Source organism: Schistocerca serialis, chromosome 9 (assembly GCF_023864345.2).
Source record: "Schistocerca serialis cubense isolate TAMUIC-IGC-003099 chromosome 9, iqSchSeri2.2, whole genome shotgun sequence".
Lineage (NCBI taxonomy): Eukaryota > Metazoa > Arthropoda > Insecta > Orthoptera > Acrididae > Schistocerca > Schistocerca serialis.
The window spans coordinates 81,398,140-81,419,363 of NC_064646.1; the positions used below are offsets into that span (position 1 = coordinate 81,398,140).

The 21,224-nt window shown below is 40.2% G+C and overlaps 1 protein-coding gene across 1 annotated transcript in view; it reads right to left on the bottom strand.

The window, feature by feature from the left end:
* The window catches only part of LOC126419379 (serine protease inhibitor I/II-like), a 58,889-nt gene that overhangs the window by 12,729 nt on the left and 24,936 nt on the right, over positions 1-21,224 (bottom strand). The window contains exon 3 of the mRNA XM_050086567.1: positions 13,160-13,309. Within this exon, the coding sequence (XP_049942524.1) occupies positions 13,160-13,309 (150 nt within the window). The remainder of the gene's footprint in view (positions 1-13,159; positions 13,310-21,224) is intronic.

Sequence of the window (21,224 nt, forward strand, 5' to 3'; positions counted from 1 at the left end):
GTTAAAATTAAAAGATCAGCTTTATTATATAATTTTGCATATTCATCAAAATTTTTCACGTCAAATTTACTGCTTTTGCCCAATTAGTAGATTTATCATGAATACCATCATTATTAAGTCTCAAATGAAATCATTGTTTTTTGGGTAGTTAAGTTTCTTAAAATTTTTCCTTAGCATCCACATGTTTGTGAGGATGTACTAATTTTTTAGGCATTAAATCTGACTGATCAGCTTCAAAATATTTAGACGTTTTCCTAAATTGTTCTTCTGTAAGAGCTGAAGATAATTTGTCAATACTTGAGGCTATAAATTTAATAACATTTAAACAATTAATGTTAACCCATGTTCAACATATTTATTAAAAGAAATGTTTATGCTTATTATTTGGAATAGCATCATTGCTTTTATTATCTATTGCTAATTCTTTCATGAACAAATGAATATCGAAATTTGTTAAATTATGAATGTAAGCTGGAATAAATTTAGGATTTTGATAGTTATGATTACAATCTTCATGTGTACTTCCTCGATATTAACCTGTTAAATGACAATGACTTTTACTTCCTTTTGTCCTTTAATAAATATTTTCTACATGTATTTTAGCAATTTCTCTAGATTTTTCTGCCAAAAATTTCAGTGTACCTTTTTTGCTGCATCTTTAGTAGGGTTTAAAACAGAATTTTTTAATCACCATTAGAATGTTTAGTATAGTAACAGAATTAAAACATCAACAGTTTTTGATATTTTGTAATGTGAGAATTTTCAGGATTTGTTGATAAGTGCTAATATCCTTTAACAAACGTTCTAAATTAGGAGAAATTGGAAAAGGTAGTCTTCAGTATGATTATATTTTTCAAATTAAATTTTCTGATCTTTTACAGACATATTTAAGTTAACTTCTTTATGTTCCTTGCATTCATTTTCATGATTGTCTAATGTTTCTTGTGAATAAAAATACCTTAAACAGTGATCACAAAGATAAATTTGATGACCATTACTAGATGCTTTGAATTAACTAATCTAGAGAGATTTTTATCCATCAATAATGTGAATGATTTCATCTTTAATTAATACCAGATTCACTTTTTTTGTTTATTTTTTGAATGGCGAAGATGATATGTAATAATACTTTCACCTTTTTCATTGCTTTCATATGCATAAAAATTCTTTGAAATATTTGATTTCTTTTCACATTTTGTAAAATGGGTTAAGTGAACAGGAAAATTAAGTTTCTTGTTTCCAAAAATTTCATCTAATTGTAATCCAGTATTCTAATAATTATCAACTCTTTCTGAACTTTTATCTACATGATATTATGCAGATTTTCTTTTTACATTAATTACTGCTTTTTTATCTTTAATTTTAATCGATAAAAGAAGAACAATAAATTGAATTGTGTCTATTAACATTTAACTGCGTACTACCCATATAAAATCAAGAACAGCCACATTAATTCATTTTCATTTTTTATCTATGAGTTAATTCCTTGAATTTTAATAATTATTTTCTAAATCAGCTGTTCTAAATAAGACTTGATTAGTTGTTTTGAAATTGAATTCCTGTTTTTTCCTCTTTTCCTTTAAAATTAGAATAAAATTTCATGTTAGCTTTAATGCACTTCTTTGTATTACAATATTCTTTAATTTGATAATTATTTCTTCTCTAAATTGATTAAAAATTCTTGTGGTTCAACAACATTATGATTATTTTTAATTTTAATTTTATAAACCCTCGAAAAAACGATTCAGTCTGCCCTAATGTAGAATCCCACATGGAGAGCGCAGAAATGATTCGACAAAGAATGTTATGGAAAAGGAAAAATCACTCTCCAGGCACTACAAATAGCAAAATCCAGCCAGAGCCCAGAGGATGTAAGATCCTACAGCCAAATCAGAAACGAATACAAAAATCTTCGGAAGACTAAACAAAAGGAATACATGGAACAGGAAGCAATCAATATGGTGGAGGAAGCCAGAAAGAACCCATACTTAGCACTGAGACCACGGAAAGCTCAGAGCAGTGGACAAATAGACATAACGGTTTGGGAAGAACATTTCAGGAACATTCTCAACGTAGATAAAACCAACACCGCATTTGAACCGATCACTATGGAGACAGACCTAGAGGAAACCAACCCCTTCATGACAGAAGAGGTATGGGAGATAATAACATCTCTAAAACACAATATGCCTCCAGGCCCCAACGGAATATGTCATGAACAAATCAAAGGTTCAGCTAGCCTACTAGCCCAACCAATAGCAGATATATTAAACTTATGTCTACAAGAGGGCAACATACCAGAAATATGGAGGATGTCGACAGTTAAGGTCCTGTTTAAGAGAAAGGCAACAAAATGGATCTGTACTCCTACAGGGGAAATGCCCGAAAAAAATGCACATTGAAGGTACTAAGAAGTGTTATCACAAACCGATTTTCTGAAGAAGTAGACCAGAAGATCCCAGAAGAACAATTCGGTTTCCAGAAAGGCAGGAAAATGCTACACGCCATTAGCAACTTAATCGATTACATAGAGGACACATTAAGACATCCACAAGGAAAATTCCATGCAGTCTTCATAGATTATACCAAGGCCTTCGATACACTAAACAGGAGCATGCTAATCTCAAAACTAGAATCAATAGAAGGGAAAGATAAACTTCCAACGTTGATCCATATCATCCTGACAGCCAACTTCATTCAAATCACAGACGACGTTAGCACGTCGAAAATATAACACAAACCAACGACATATTGCATTGGGACCCACTAAGTCCTTTACTTTTCAATATTGCCGCAAACGATGTTGTACAGATGATAAGACAACAAGCAAAGAACGTCAATATTTAACTATATTCGGACTACATGGTCATCAGATCGAAAAGAGCAATGAACCAACTCGAGAAGTGGGTGCAGGAGAACAAAATGGAAATTAACATAGGAAAAACGGTAGGTACGCTGCAGAGGACGAAATACACTCCTGGAAATGGAAAAATGAACACATTGACACCGATGTGTCAGACCCACCATACTTGCTCCGGATACTGCGAGAGGGCTGTACAAGCAATGATCACACGCACGGCACAGCGGACACACCAGGAACCGCGGTGTTGGCCGTCGAATGGCGCTAGCTGCGCAGCATTTGTGCACCGCCGCCGTCAGTGTCAGCCAGTTTGCCGTGGCATACGGAGCTCCATCGCAGTCTTTAACACTGGTAGCATGCCGCGACAGCGTGGACGTGAACCGTATGTGCAGTTGACGGACTTTGCGCGAGGGCGTATAGTGGGCATGCGGGAGGCCGGGTGGACGTACCGCCGAATTGCTCAACACGTGGGGCGTGAGGTCTCCACAGTACATCGATGTTGTCGCCAGTGTTCGGCGGAAGGTGCACGTGCCCGTCGACCTGGGACCGGACCGCAGCGACGCACGGATGCACGCCAAGACCGTAGGATCCTACGCAGTGCCGTAGGGGACCGCACCGCCACTTCCCAGCAAATTAGGGACACTGTTGCTCCTGGGGTATCGGCGAGGACCATTCGCAACCGTCTCCATGAAGCTGGGCTACGGTCCCGCACACCGTTAGGCCGTCTTCCGCTCACGCCCCAACATCGTGCAGCCCGCCTCCAGTGGTGTCGCGACAGGCGTGAATGGAGGGACGAATGGAGACGTGTCGTCTTCAGCGATGAGAGTCGCTTCTGCCTTGGTGCCAATGATGGTCGTATGCGTGTTTGGCGCCGTGCAGGTGAGCGCCACAGTCAGGACTGCATACGACCGAGGCACACAGGGCCAACACCCGGCATCATGGTGTGGGGAGCGATCTCCTACACTGGCCGTACACCACTGGTGATCGTCGAGGGGACACTGAATAGTGCACAGTACATCCAAACCGTCATCGAACCCATCGTTCTACCATTCCTAGACCGGCAAGGGAACTTGCTGTTCCAATAGGACAATGCACGTCCGCATGTATCCCGTGCCACCCAACGTGCTCTAGAAGGTGTAAGTCAACTACCCTGGCCAGCAGGATCTCCGGATCTGTCCCCCATCGAGCATGTTTGGGACTGGATGAAGCGTCGTCTCACGCCAGCACGTCCAGCACGAACGCTGGTCCAACTGAGGCGCCAGGTGGAAATGGCATGGCAAGCCGTTCCACAGGACTACATCCAACATCTCTACGATCGTCTCCATGGGAGAATAGCAGCCTGCATTGCTGCGAAAGGTGGATATACACTGTACTAGTGCCGACATTGTGCATGCTCTGTTGCCTGTGTCTATGTGCCTGTGGTTCTGTCAGTGTGATCATGTGATATATCTGACCCCAGGAATGTGTCAATAAAGTTTCCCCTTCCTGGGACAATGAATTCACGGTGTTCTTATTTCAATTTCCAGGAGTGTATATCCTACGATGGAACGTCTTTATAACTTCTAATATCTGGGACTCACTCTGCAAACCACTGCCAGATCATATTGAGAATATATCCAAAATCTCGAACAGCAGCTGCCACAAAAGCCATGTTTCGCATCAAGGGAATATCCAGACCGCCACTGAAAACAGTCATGGCCTTGTTTGTTGCTAAAATAGTACCTATCGCAACCTATGGAATAGATCTCATTTGGGAAAAGTTGAGTCTAAATGACCTAAGGACTCTGGAAACAGTTTAATCACGCTTCTTGAAAGCCGCCCTACATCTTTCAAAACACGCAAAGTCGAGGCTAGAATTCGAACTCTCCAGGGAACATTTTATCATAGAGGAACTATAATGAGGCTCCCATCCAACGAAAACTTGAATAAACTCCTACATGAAAGAGAGAAGAAGAGTAGGGAAATGTTTCTGGACTTTTATACAACAGAATCCATGGCAAATATATCCTGCACCAACACAAATAAAGAACTCCAACACCTGGTGAACTCAATAGCAGTTAATGGATACCACAACAAAATATACAAGAAAAAGAGTTTCCACGACCCTGGCAGCGACTGTGTGTGTAAATTGTGCGACCAAGCCCATGACTGTTACCATGTGACCAGCTGTAAATAACGAGTAAAATCACTGGTTGCACTCTGTAAATAATAAACAATGTGAACACTGAAATATGACAAACAAGGTGTGATATCGCAAAGCTATGTAGTTTATGTAACTTATGCAGAACTCGTGCATATTTATGCCAATAATTCATGTAATCTCTCTTATCGAAAGATCTCAAAGTAAAATTAATAATAACTATAACGATTTGACAAAAAAAATACCTTTAAATATTCTCTGTAAAATCTTTATAACGAAAAATTTAAATATTGTTCTAAATTTTATAAATAACAATTAATCGATCTTATCAGTAGATCTGTGAAGAATATTAATAATAATGATAATGAGAATTATTTTCAAATGCTTCTAGTAGATAAAACTCAGGAAATTAAGCAAAAAAATTATCCGAAAAATTTACCAGGTTTTCGTTTTCTAGTTGATGAACATTTCTTGAAATCACCTAAACGGATTTATAGAAGCTCTTCTGCTTTTAAATCAATTCAATGTCGTTTCCGTTTATGTGATTCTCAAATTATTTCCATTCCTCTGTCTTCTGACTTGCTATGTGGCTATTTAGCTGCTGTGAGGCTTTAGTTGCTTTTACACTGCTCTCCACGTTTGGGAACCGAAAGTTGGCCACAACTGGACAGTATTTCTTTACAGGTGTTTCATCTGCTGAGTGACATACTTTATAATTATTTACCATGATATTGGATCCTTTGAAGAATATGAAGTCTATGGTGCTACAACCTTGCATGTACGAAGTATGTTCTTTCATCAGCCTTGTTGACCAGGGTGAATCATTCCTCTGTCATCATTTCTACCAGCTCGTTTGTTCTATGACTAATGACGTCTAATCTGCAGTTGAGATCTCTGGCTACAATGATGTTCCATCCTGCCCTCGAGTGTCTTAAGGCGGTCATAATGGCTACTAATTTGTCTTGTATTGGCGTTATTGGTTCTACATACATGGCTATTACCGAGAGGTTTTTGAAATTCATCACGAGCATGTCTTGATCCTGGTGTGTGCTTAGTAGTATTCCCATTTTTGGCTTGAGGAAGCAGGAAATTCCTTGTTTTGGCCATCCTCTTGGTCCTTGTGTTGCTGGTATGTTGTTAGTAGAATCCGTTTATTTCCAAGGCTGTAGTTGTCGGAGTTTCTACGAGGATTATTATGTCTTGTGCGTGCTGAAAATTGTTGTTTGCTAGTGCTAGGGCGATCTTTAGCCGTTCCACTTTCGATAGAAGCATACTAAGCTGGGAGTCTGGCTCTTGTCCCCTGGGAGCGTAAAAGATGGTAGCATCTTACGACGACTTCCTCTGGCCATGCGTTTGCTGTGGTGACTTTTATTAGCTCTTGCATACGAATCACCACTCTGAAGGCCTTGAGCGTGCCTCTTGATTGAAGTTCTTCACATTCTACTATGTTGGTTACATGAATGCTGGTGAGGTGTTTTCTAACCGCTTCTTTGGTTGTGGTGTGGTGTGATTTTCCTATGTATAACCATGTCTGCCGTTTGTAGTTGATCCGTTTTCATTGCTAGTTTCCTGCTTCTGGTTCTATTGCTGTCCAATAGACACTTGTAGTGGCTTGTTGCTGCTAGTAGCTTCCTCTGCCAAGCTGGAAGATGCTGCGACTTGTCCCATAGATTGACTGTCATCTCCCTCAGTACTCGCTGTTTTCTCTGTTTCAGCCTCACTTTGAGATACATTTTTTACCTTAATTGAATCATACAGGGTACATTGTAGTTCCTTAAAAAGGTTCTTCAGATATCCACCTTTTTGAGCGATATTAACTAAACATTCCAGAGCACATACGAAACACATTCTAGTCTCCCCACCTTTATTAAGCTTAGAATTTTTTTTATTTTTTCAGTTTACAGAGTTTGGGAAGCTCCCTTAAAGATTTTTTGTTAAATTCATTATCATTAGCATTGTTATTAATATTGTCAATAGGATTCGCTATAATATGGATTAATTTTTCTTTATTAAGTTTGGAATAATTCTTTAAATTTTTTATTTTACAAACTGGTCGAAGTTCTTTTATATTTTTATATTTTAGTTCTCTCTTGTGCATTTCTTTCTTTGTTTCTTTCTTATTAAAATAATCGATAAGTTCCAGCAGATCTGTTACATTTGAATAACCGTTTTCTTTAGAATAATTTTTTAAATCATTGTAACTTAATCCATATTTTCCTTCACCATAATTTTCTCTGTTTTCACATAGTTCATCTTTCGAGTGCATTTTTGCTTTTCATTTATTTACATAGAAAGCACTATAGATTTTCAAAATTAAAACGTTTATGGTTGAAATGTACCTCTGAGTTTTCTAACTTAAATTTCAATCGATGTTGTTGATAGACAAGTTTCGACAGATCTTATTTATAGAGAGAAAAATTATTTTTCAAATAAATCGAAATTTTCTTTTGTCGGTATAGACAGATGATGTTCGATAGTTCTCATTTACAAAGAATAAAATTTATTAGATTTTTAAATTTTAAATGAGAATTTCGTTTTGCCATTGTAGACAGATGAAGTTTAGTGGCTCTTATTTATAATCAATAAAATTTCTTAGACATTAAATTTTAAAATGAGAATTTCGTTTTTTGGGTATAGGTAAATATTTGAAACTTCTTGGCAGATTAAAACTGTGTGCCGAACCAAGACTCAAACTCGGGACCTTTGCCTTTCATGGGCAAGTGCTCTACCAACTGGGCTACCCAAACACGACTCATTACCCGTCCTCACAGCTTCAATTCTGCCAGTATCTCGTCTCCTACCTTCTAAACTTTGGAAGTACGACTCACGACCCATCCTCACAGCTTGAATTCTGCCAGTACCTCGTCTGCTACCTTGCAAACTTTGGAAGGTAGAAGACGAGGTACTGGCAGAATTGAAGCTGTGAGGACGGGTCTTGAGTCATGCTTGGGTGGCTCAGTTGGTAGAGCACTTGCTTGCAAAAGGCAAAGGTTCCAAGTTCGAGTCTCGGTCCAGCACACAGTTTTAATCTGCCAGGAAATTTCATATCAGCGCACACTCTGCTGTAGAGTGAAAATCTCATTCTGGAGATAAATATTTGGTTGGAGAATACAGTGAAACTAGAATCGTGGTTATATCCTGGAAATTTTAGTCAATATACTGTTTGAGCTACAATTGGCATAAATATACTAGGGACCTTTGCCTTTTGCAGGTGGTCCCGAGTTCCAGTCTCGGCCTGGCACACAGTTTTAATCTGCCAGGAAGTTTCATATCAGCGCACACTCCGCTGCAGAGTGAAAATCTCATTCTGGTTCAGTATATTACTGACTCTTCATTTTAAGTTCTGTTTGCTCTTCACACTATGCTTATCCTGTCAAATCGCTTGTGCAGTAGCTTGGACAGGCAGTTTTTATGGTCACAAGTCATTTAATTCAATACTCAAGATGGCGTAAATCTGCAGAAGTTCCAGTCACCGTTAGTTTCAAAATAAAGTCAGCCAACAGCAGTACAGAGGGACACTAACCCTAAACGTGGTCACAGCAAGCTGATGCCACCACAGGACCACAAACCGCCCTCGAGAAAAAGCCTAAGCGACTAACAGCATGTCCAACCCACAGATAAGTTGGCTACAGCAATATTGTGCTATCGCAGGAAGTATGCAGCTGTTCAGTGTTCGAGTTTACTGCTGAGATACTACCAATTCGTTGCTGTTCTTTGTAGGCTTTACTTTGTGACTAGCACTAGCGAGGTAATTGCATTTTTCACGATGTCTCTGTTGCTTTCCATCACCATGAAAGGAACCATGCACAGTTTTGTTCACCTTTGGAAATGAAGTTCGCAACAGAATGTTCGTGCCACATCTGTCAATGATTAAGCTGAAAATAAACGATTACATTGCGACAAATTAGCTTTAAAGCATCAACATGGCTAGTGAGTTAAACTTCACGCTACCCTTGTCTGTGGTCGCGCGGGGTAGCCGTGCGATCTTGTCGCGGTTCGCTTGGCTCCCCGGGTCGGAGGTTCGAGTCCTCCCTCGGGCATGGGTGTGTGTGTGTGTTGTCCTTAGCCTATGTTAGTTTAAGTTACATTAAGTAGTGCGTAAGCCTATGAACCAACGACCTCAGTACTTTGGTCCCATAGTCCTTACCACAAATTTTCAATTTTTTCTTGTCTGTGGGATCGCAATTTGTGCTTACCCATGGCTCATTACTTTCGGTCTGGATTCTGAATTCTCAATGTTCTCTGATTTTCTTATCAATGCAGTCTTTGGAGACTGGACAAGTTACCATTTTTTCTCGTGTGTTTCTGTGCCCTTTCATGTACATTTGGCTTGATCCACAATAAGACTGCGAAATGCTGTATGGTCCCAAATTGTGCGCTGGCAAAATCCCATCTTATGTACCTAAACGGCCTCGCATTTTGGTGCTCCATTATGAATACATAAAATATAATTAGCGTCGCCCATCAGCTACTGGTTTACGATATACCTCTGCTCCTTTCACTAAGTAATTTATTTATTTACCTCAACAACGGAATCTCATGCAGTAAGAGAACAGATCCACTGCCTCCTAGGTCCAGGGGAAAAATGATTATCAGTTGGGGCCACTGTAACCTGATGGCAGGGGAAATATTGGCTGGCAGGGCTTATTTATTTCTTGGGTTAGTTCCGCCAAGTTCAACGAGCTACAACATTGCGAATCATTTACTGGTGAATAGCTCTAGGGTCGCGTCAATTTATTTTTTATTTATTTATTTATTTATTGTTCCGTGGGACCACATTTAGGAGAAGTCTCCATGGTCATGGAACGAGTCAATACATGAAATTATAACACGATTGTAGAAACACATAAAATGAAACAAGTCGTTAGTTTAAATAAAGAAAATCAAGAATGTAACACTGGAATTTGCTTAATTTTTTATCTCTTCCAGGAGCTCCTCGACAGAATAGAAGGAGTGAGCCATGAGGAAACTCTTCAGTTTAGACTTAAAAGTGTTTGGGCTACTGCTAAGATTTTTGAGTTCTTGTGGTAGCTTATTGAAAATGGATGCAGCAGAATACTGCACTCCTTTCTGCACAAGAGTCAAGGAAGTGCATTCCACATGCAGATTTGATTTCTGCCTAGTATTAACTGAGTGAAAGCTGCTAACTCTTGGGAATAAGCTAATATTGCTAACAACAAACGACATTAAAGAAAATACATACTGTGAGGGCAATGTCAAAATTCCCAGACTATTGAATAGGGGCCGACAAGAGGTTTTCGAACTTACACCATACATAGCTCGAACAGCCCGTTTTTGAGCCAAAAATACCCTTTTTGAATCAGAAGAATTACCCCAAAAAATAATACCATATGACATAAGCGTATGAAAATATGCGAAGTATACTACTTTTCGTGTTGAAATGTCACTTATTTCAGATACTGTTCTAATGGTAAATAAAGCGGCATTTAGTTTCTGAACAAGATCCTGAACATGGGCTTTCCACAACAGCTTACTATCTATCCGTACGCCTAGGAACTTGAACTGTTCCGTCTCGCTTATAACATGCCCATTCTGTCTGATTAAAATGTCAGTTCTTGTTGAATTGTGGGTTAGAAACTGTAAAAACTGAGTCTTACTGTGATTTAGCATCAAATTATTTTCCACAAGCCACGAACTTACTTCATGAACTACATTATTTGATAATGTTTCAATATTACACACAAGATCCTTCACTACCAAGGTGGTGTCATCAGCAAACAGAAATATTTTTGAATCACCTGTAATACTAGAAGGCATATCATTTACATAAATAAGGAACAGCAGTGGCCCCAGCACCGACCCTTGGGGAACGCCCCATTTAACAGTGCCCCATTGGGACTGAACATCATTACCACTCTCAATATTGCGGAGGATTACGTTCTGCTTTCTGTTCTTAAAGTAGGAGGCGAACCAATTGTAAGCTACTCCCCTTACTCCATAATGTTCCAACTTCTGCAGTAATATTTTGTGGTCAACACAGTCAAAAGCCTTCGTTAAATCAAAGAAAACACCTAACGTTCTCAACCTTTTATTTAATCCGTCCAAAACCTCACAGAGAAAAGAGAATATAGCATTTTCAGTTGTTAAGCCATTTCTAAAACCAAACTGTACATTTGACAGCAAATTATGTGAATTTAAATGCTGCAGTAACCTTGTATATACAAGCCTCTCGATAACTTTAGCAAACACCGATGGCATAGAAATAGGTCTATAATTGTCAACATTATCCCTGTCTCCCTTTTTATAAAGTGGCTTCACTACCGAGTACTTTAATCGGTCAGGAAACCGACCACTGCTAAAGGAAAAGTTACAGATATGGCTAAGTACTGAGCTAATATACGTGGAACAATACTTCAGTATTCTGCTAGATACCCCGTCATATCCATGAGAGTTCTTGGTCTTTAGTGATTTAATTATTAACTCAATCTCCCTCTTGTCAGTATCATGGAGGAGCATTTCAGGTAACAGTCTCGGAACACTTTTTTCTAAGAGCGCTATATGATTCCCTGTTGGGACTAGGTTTCTATTTAGTTCACCTGCTATATTCAGAAAGTGATTATTAAGTACTGTACATATATGCGACTTATCAGCAACACGGACATCCCCACTACGCACTGATTCTATATCCTCGACCTGTCTCTGCAGACCAGCCACTTCCTTTACGACTGACCATATGGTTTTAATTTTATCCTGAGACTTAGCTATTCTATCTGCATACCACATACTTTTTGCCTTCCTAATAACTTTTTTAAGCACCTTACAATACTGTTTGTAATGGGCTGCTGCATTTAGATTTTGACTGTTTCTAACGTTTTGATATAATTGCCACTTTGTTCTACAAGATATTCTTATCCCTTTAGTCAGCCACCCAGGCTGCCTGTTTGTGCTAGTACCCTGTTTTAAACGTTCTGGTGTGTAAAACTCAAGGACGAAAGTAACATTCGCTTTGTGTGTCAAGGCCAAGTAACGCACTTGATTGCGGAATTGTATTCAAGTACACAGCCAATGATTTGCCATTTAAGGGGGGTAGGACGTCAAACGGGCCGACTTGGAGCAGGAGAGGCACCACAGGACATTTTAATTTCCACTGTCTATACTTTTACAAATAAATTCATAAAACTCTGTCAGCATGACTAGGGAGGATTGAGAATTCACACTCATAGCAGTGGAAGTTCGAAAACTTAACGAATTAATTTTTTTTTACATGTGAAATTTCATCATTTATTTCTCTTACTAATGGCAGCTTTTGTTGCTATAGGTACACTTTTCTTCATAAGTAAGAGAGATTCTTCGATGAATTGTGCACAGCATACAAACCATACTCAAAGGTGTATGAAACTCTAGAATTTTCCAAATCTATTAAAAACTGTGGTACAAATTGAGGTAATTATCTACAAAATTTGTGTTTTTTCTAAACATGACGTTTAAAGTATAACAGTTCATTCGTTTTTTCATAAATTAAATAAAATCTAGAGTTTCATACACCTGTGAGTATGGTATGTATGCTGTGCAAAATTAATCGAAGAATCTCTCTAACTCATGAAGAAAAGTGTACCTATAGCAACAAATGCAGCCATTATTAAGTGAAATAATGATGAAATTTCGCACGTAAAAAAAAATTATTTTGCTATGTTTTCGAACTTCCACTGCAATGGGCGTGAATCCTGAATCCTTCCTGGTGATGCTGACAAAGTTTTACGAATTTATTTGTAAAAGTATAGACACTGGAAATTAAAATGTCCTACGATGCCTCTCCTGCTCCAAGTCGGCCCGTTTGACGTCCAACCCCCTTTAACGAGATAAGTCGTTAATGAGTTTTATTTCATCTGCGCTGTTTATGCAGGGACTTAGGTCAGTATTCTGAATAAGCAGAAGCAACAAAAGGTAGTGAAAGACTGTTTGTTATTCCTTCTGATGATATCGAAAACAAAAGTACGAGAACTGTGCGGCAACGCAGCTACCGCTAATACTCTGGTGTGTAAAACTCAAGGACGAAAGTAACATTCGCTTTGTGTGTCAAGGCCAAGTAACGCACTTGATTGAAATTAGGGCCATACACGGAAGGCGCTGCTGTAACTCAAAGAAATAGGCAGTGAGTCGAACAGAAACGAGAGACTGACAGAGAGCGATGGACTCACGTCTCCGCCTGGAGTTGAGACATCCCAGCAGGGTGCAGCTGGCGGAAGTTCCACCGCTGTTGCACGTGCACGTGTTGCAGTCAATCCTGAAGCTCGAGTTGGGTGTACAGCTCTGGACTTCCCGTTTCACGATGGACGACTCGTCTGCCTCTGTGAAGCGACAATAGGTTAGTACATATTCAGCCCATCAGGAAGCGTCTACAAGAAGTATCCGTATTCTCCGATAGACAAGACACTAATCTGGTCTTCTTCATGAATATTACACTGCATTTACTTTTGTCCAACTTCTTAAATTTTCCTGCATTTTCCAGTTTACACTGAAACTATGTACAAAAGACCTAAAAAATAAGATTTACCTGGGGTAAACAGAATGAGAATATAGGTACAGGGAAACATTTGTTGTGTCAGATCCAGCAATCTTTGTGATACCATATTCGCCAGTGACGTTCTTTCCGCGAAACAGACCTAAAAAAGAAGATTTACCTGGGACAAACAGAATGAAAATATAGGTACAGGGAAACATTTGTTGCGACAGATACAGCAATCTTTGTTATATTGCCCTGATTGAATGATGAAACAGCATAATAAACGCCAAAGTGAAGTGTGTTTATACCCACAAACACAGTTTTAGGTAGTCTATTCCATATCACATGGTTCACACACTCATTTGGATTTTGAGTCCGGCCATGAAGACATTTCTTTAGTAGACTAATATCTGCGAGGTCTCGGAATATTGGTTTTATTTCATCCATTATGGCAGGTGGCAGGTGATGAGGGTGATTGTATTGTTTCTTAGTTACCTTGCCTCTGTTGCACTTGCACCAACTATCGTCTCCATTTGGACATAGCCCATGTTGGGGATTCTCTTTGTTTGAAGCTGTATGAAAAAAAAAAAAAAAACCAGAGCCCAGACTGCTCTTCTCATTAATTCTTCATCTGCTGTATTCTGTCTTATTGCTAGACCATAGAACTTCTGAATATGATCTATTGTAGCATCTGTCAGTCTATTTTTCCCATCTAAAGTTTTTCCTTCGCTCAATTTCTTGCCTTTCATGCTAGCCTTGAGTCGTCGAAGTCTTGATCCCATCCTTTTCTGAACATTGCCAACACACTCCAGTTTGGAAATTTTCACATCGTTACCATAGGGTCTCAGTTCCTCAATTTCTTTGAAAGCCTTTGAGTCACCATCTCCAAGATAATTTATGTATGTAACGTTGTACCATTTTACTGAGCGTTGATAAATACTTCTTACAGCAGCAACTTCCATACCACCACCTCACCCATAGTAATTTGCCATGCACTCCTCTTCATGTTTATTTTTCATTTTCTCCTTGCATCTGCAATGCTTGGAAAGTATTGCCACATCAACTACCTTACCAGTGTCCACACTTGTAGCTGTTACTACACCATTCAGAGATGTGTGGCCTCTCTTCTGCCGGCTTCCATCAAAAGCTATGGACAAGTCTCTGCTATTATTATTGTCAACAACTGCTTCCTCAACAGCATCTTTCATGTTTTCCTGTGCCACATCTTCTACAGCAGAGCCTATCGCAATTATGTGTTTGTTAAATTTTGAAGGTGGAGGAGGGAGGTCCATCACACCACACAACATGGCACCTGCAGCCCTGCCCTTTCCTATACACCGTAATCCATAAACCAGTCTAATGTTTATATCGTATAGTTTACCTGTATCTGTAGTAAAATGTGAGGAATTGAAGAAAGTAACACTGTGTTTGCAATAAGTGCACATCAACTCTAATTCACAAGCAAGTCCTACGTGTAAGTTTGTTTTCAATGAAACACCACATTTTCCACATTGCTTGCAGCACACATTGTTCTCCAAAACGTCTGATAATAAAGAGACGTTAATTACCGCACATTTTGTAGTCCCAGCATTTAGTTTCTTGTATTCTTCTTCAATTCCAGCTAGTTTTCTTCTTGAAGCACTTTCCGGTGTAGTGGCAGTAGCATCACTCAATGTATCACTACCAGTGTTGAGGTTAGTCGCTACTGGGACATTAGATACTGATGAAGATGAATCAGACGAATTTTTAGTACACTTTACTTCCTTGCGCCAATGTACACGCTTTCTAAATACCTTCAGACTAGGTTGTGGCATGTTGAAGGAAAGAAAACTCAATGACTTCTCCACATACGACTTTCACAACAATGACATGGATGTACTCACAAAGGAAACAATACAAATGGTGCAGAATCTATTGTCAACTGTCTAGCAGTGTAGCCAACAGAAAAGCTAACTCTCTTGTGCTCAATTATATCTCTGGCAAGGCTGTCTATATCAGGTATATTTCGTGTCTCATATACAAGGTGCGGAACATCGTGTGTCGAAATTATTTGAAAAAATTATTTAAAATAGTTCTATTCACGTCATCCAAATATTTTATACATGGTATTAAACGGGAGAGTCTAAATTTTTCGAAAATGCATTTACCCAAAAATCGAATTTTTCATCGAAAAATTCATTCCGTATACCCTTATTTTGTCTTGTGAGGGACAGAATGATCACTGACCTAAGATACTTGTTCACGCAGAGCTGGCTCCCACGTTTGCCGCGTAATGTCACCAAGAAGAACTAGTGTGTGGTTATGCCAGGCTCTGAAGAGCAATCTAGCAACCGATGACCAAGCAATCAGATCCTACCATAGAGGCAGTTTCTCTAATAGGTTCGTAGTAGTACCTAAAGTGTACTTGAGAAGTTTTGTCAAAATTAGCAAGACTGGTGCAAAACTGATGAAGCAGCTCCTGCCGCACATTTGGTGATGCTAACAAAGTATTAATTTCGTTACGCCTGTCACCCTAGTATTAAAAAGGTATGGCAACCGAAAGAGACAGTCAGTCCCATGTGTCCCAACTTAAGCCGCCATATAACTAGAGTGACATATATTTATTTATACTCTGTACGGAGGCTGCAGCGTTTCTACTGAGAATATTATCAACCGTATTTTAATGTTAATTTTAGTTACAGAGGTTATCGTGACCTTCATGATCGGTGGGGATGCCGAAAGGTTTCGCTGGGGGAGCAGGTGCCGTGAATTTCGGTACGTTGAATTCTCGCCCTCTGCGAAGGTCGTGTCCAGCGATTGCTTGTCGCTGTTTGCCGAGAGATGTGCGGACAGACCTGCAAGAACGCGTGGTCAGTACTGGACCAGCCTGGTGAAGTCTGGGTACGAGCTAGCAATTGCGAGAACGAGTTCTCAACGTGCAGACATCGGTATCTGTTCTGGGTGGGTGGACGGTGGCTGGCGTCTAGACTCAAGTGGAATCTGTGGTGACGGTACAATAGTGCATACTATATGTGGTGTGTGCTCTTCAGTGGCTGTTCGAAAGAAGAGTGCTGCGCCGGCGGTGCTTGACGAAAATATCGGTCAAGCAGTCGTTTGCATTCTCTTTGTGATTCACTTTCAAGATGTGCTAGCAGTTGGTGGGATCAATATTTCCCTTGTCGTTCTGATTTGCTGCACTGTGTTGTTTATTAATGTTTTTAACTTGGTAAGTATTTACGCCCCACAACCCAAAACCACATCCAACGTTTCTTGAGCCACAGGCTAAAGAGAATTATCTTTTTTTTTTGGTCATCAGTCTTCTTTCTGGTTTGATGCGGTCCATCAGCAATTCCTCTCCTGTGCTAAGCTCTTCGTCTCAGAGTAGCACTTGCAACCTACGTCCTCAATTATTTGCTGGATGTATTCCAATCTCTGTCTTCCTCCACAGTTTTTACCCTCTGCAGCCCCATTTAGTACCGTGGAAGTCATTCCCTCGTGTCTTAACAGATATCCTATCAGCCTGTCCCTTCTCCTTATCAGTGTTTTCCACATATTCCTTTCCCCTTCTATTCTGTGAAGAACCTCCTCATTTCTTACCTGATCAGTCCACCTAATTTTCAACATACGTCTGTAGCAATACATCTCAAATGGTTCGTTTCTCTTCTGTTCCGGTTTTCCCACAGTCCATGTTTCACTACCATACAATGCTGTACTCCAGACGTTCATTCTCAGAAATTTCTTCCTCAAATTAAGGCCGATATCTGATATTAGTAGACTTCTCTTGGCGAGGAATCCCTTTTTTGTTATAGCTAGTCTGCTTTTGATGTCCTCCTTACTCGGTCCGTCATTGGTTATTTTACTGCCTGGGTAGCAGAATTCCTTAACTTCATCTATTTCGTGATCATCAATCCTGATGTTAAGTTTCTCTCTGTTCTCATTTCTATTACTTATCATTACCTTCGTCTTTCTTCGACTTACTCTCAATCCATACTGTGTACTTATTTGTTCATTCCGTTCAGCAGATCATGTAATTTTTCTTCATATTCACTCAGAATAGCAGTGTCATCAGCGAATCGTATATTGATAACCTTTCACCTTGAATTTTAATTTCACTCCTGAAACTTTCTTTTATATCCATCATTGTTTCCTCGATGTACAGATTGAACAGTAGGGTGAAAGGCTACATCCTTGTCTTACACCCTTTTCAAAAAATAAATGGTTCAAATGGCTCTAAGCCCTATGGGACTTAACATCTGAGGTCATCAGTCCCCTAGACTTAGAAACTACTTAAACCTAACTAACCTAAGGACATCACAAACATCCATGCCCGAGGCAGGATTCGAACCTGCGACCGTAGTAGCAGCGTGGTTCCTGACTGAAGCGCCTAGAACCGCTCGGCCACAACGGCCGGCTCTTACACCCTTTTTAATACGAGCACTTCGTTCTTGGGCGTCCACTCTTATTATTCCCTCCTGGCTGTTGTATATATTGTACATGATCCGCCTCCCCCTAAAGCTTCCCCCTATTTTCTTCAGAATTTCGAACATCTTGCACCATTTTATATTGTCGAACGCTTTTTCCAGGTCGACAAATCCTATGTACGCGTCTTGATTTTTCTTTAGTCTTGCTTCCATTATTAACTGCAACGTCAGAATTACCTCTATCGTGCCTTTACCTTTCCTAAAGCCAAACTGATCGTCATCTAGCGGATCGTCAAATTTCTTTTACATTCTTCTGGATATTACTCTTGTAAACAATTTGGATGTATGAGCTATTAAGCTGACTGTGTGATAATTCTCGCACTTGTCAACTCTTGCCGTCTTCGGAATTGCGTGGATGATGATTTTTCGAAAGTCAGACGTTATGTCGCCTGACTCGTAAATTCCACACAGCAACTTGAACAGTCGTTTTGTTGCCACTTCCTCCCAACGATTTTAGATATTCTGATGGGATGTTATCTATCCCTTCTGCCTTATTTGATCTTAAGTTCTCCGAAGCTCTTTTAAATTCTGATTCTAATACTGGGTCCCCTATCTCTTCTAAATCGAATCCTGTTTCTTCTTCTATCACATCAGACAAATCTCCCCCCTCATAGAGGATTTCAATGTATTCTTTCCACCTATCTGCTCTCTCCTCTGCATTTAACAGTGCAATTCCCGTTGCACTCTTAATGTTAGCACCCTTGCTTTTAATCTCAATGAAGGTTGCTTTGACTTTACTGTATGCTGAGTCTGTCTTTACGACAATCATTTCGTCTTCGATGTCTTCACATCTTTCCTGCAGCAATTTCGTCTTAGCTTCCCTGCACTTCCTGTTTGTTTCATTCCTCAGCGTTTTGTGTTTCTGTATTCCTCAGTTTCCTGGGCAATTTTTGTACTTCCTCCTTTCATTGATCAGTTGAAGTATTTCTTCTGCTACCCAGGGTTTTACTGAGCGAGGTGGCGCAGGGGTTAGCACACTGGACTCGCATTCGGGAGGACGACGGTTCAATCCCACGCCCAGCCATCTTGATTTAGGTTTTCTGTGATTTCCCTAAATCCGCGATGGTTCCTTTGAAAGGGCACGGCCGGCTTTCTTCCCCGTCCTTCCCTAATCCGATGAGAACGATGACCTCACTGTCTGGTATCCTCCCCCAAACAACCCAACCCTTTCATTGCAGTTATCTTCTTTGTACCTATATTTTTCTGTCCAACTTATGTGATGGCCCTTTTTAGAGATGTCCATTCCTCGTCAGCTGTACTGCCTACTGAGCTATTCCTTATTGCTGTATCTATAGCCTTAGATAACTTCAACCTTATCTCCTTATTCCTTAGTACTTCCGTATCCCACTACTTTGCCTATTGATTCTTCCTAACTAATGTCTTAAATTTCAGCCCACTCTTCATCACTACTATATTCTGATCTGAGTCTATATCTGCTCCTCGGTACACGTTACAGTCCAGTATCTGATTTCGGAACCATGATGTAATATTACAGAAATCTTCCCGTATCACCCGGCCTTTTCCAAGTATACCTCTTCCTCTTGTGATTCTTGAGCAGAGTATTCGCTATTACTAGCTGGAACTTGTTACAGAACTGAATTGTTCATTCTCCTCTCTCATTCCTTGTCTCAAGCCCATATTCTCCTGTAACCTTTTCTTCTACTCCTTCCCCTACAACTGCATTCCAGTTCCCCATGACTATTAGATTTTCATCCCTCTTTACATGCTGTGTTACCCTTTCAATATCCTCACACTCTTTCTAAATCTCTTCATCTTCAGCTTGGGACGTCGGCATGTATACCTGAACTATCGTTGTCGGTGTTGGTTTGCTGTCGATTCTGATAAGAACAACCCAGCCACAGAACTGTTCATGGTAACACACATAAACTACATGAACGAAAACAATCAGATGGCGTTGATGCCCTGTGTTGATTATATTGTGCCAAAGACTTAAGACCCAATTCGCGTAGTTACGTTACATCACATTTTAAATGAAACATGAAGCGTTCTGTCTCTGTATTTTGTATGTGAAGTAAGAGACAAGACAAGACAGGGGTGCTACTTATCAGAACGCTTCACAGTTCTCTTCCGCACAATGTCGCTAGGAGCGAGAGCGGTAGTACGTTTGAGGTGTACATTAACGAAGGCTATCCGGAGAGTAAGATCCGATCTGGCGCGAAATGGAAACCTGCGTGAAAATCCGATGAAGCTTTGCACAGATGTGTTGTGCAGTGGACCTAGTATGCCTGTCGATCGCGTCACGTCGCTATCTCTCAGTTTCGAGTTCAAAGTGAGCACTTAAAGATGCCTAAAACAATAATGTCTCCCGTCAAATATGAGCGCCTGCTGAGAGATTTCGCCTGATGTCATGCAACCCACACGACGTAACTGTCATGCGTTTCCTTCTTCGTAACAGTACTCGGCCGCAGACCGCAGTGGCAATGAAGATGCTCCTCCAGCGATTTTGATGGACAAGTGTTTGATAACCAATCATACGGTCTGTAATTGGTTTCCCTCAGTTTCATCTTGCTACATTAACCACTGGCTGTGAAGACATTCTGGCACAGACTACGAAGTGACAGCGTAGAGAATTGGCGGAAACCACAGGGGGCTGCTTGGTAGAACGCCATGACAAAACTCTAAGTCGGATTGGCGACTATATAGAGAAGTAGCTGGAATGTGTAGCTAACTGTCGCAAAGAAAACATTTTTGATTTTCACTGTCATTTAGATTTCGGACCGATCGACAATACTTTCCGAAAAGATCTCGTAGTAGGGGGTATGTCAGGAGCAACCCAATAATCGACACCCGGTTAGATTACAACGCGCGCTGTCGTACTCACGTTGGTTCGCCTGCGCACACGTCGAAGGAGAAACGAGCAACATAGCGACCAGAAGCCACATAAATGACCCCATGGCCACTGCGTCTGTAACTGCTATCGCTAATACGCGAGTCCTGTTACCGCGGGGGCGTCCGATCTCTCGTTTATATTACAGAGCGTTCCAGTGGGTAATGGCTTTATGGTTCCAGCAGACTCTTTCACTTAATGGCGCAGTACCATTTCGTCTAACAATACTGATATTTTTCTCGATACGACCGGCTTTGACCTTTTCAGCTGCTTGATTTTTTACGTCCGTTCTGTATATGAGCATTATTTATGTGTGGTGTATTTTCATTAGAACCTATCCGAACGAACGAATATCACACATACAGGGTGTTGTTATTAACGTTTAAATAGACCCGAAGCGACGTACATGACTCTGAGCCAATAAGATATATGGGGCCGAAAATATCGGGAAA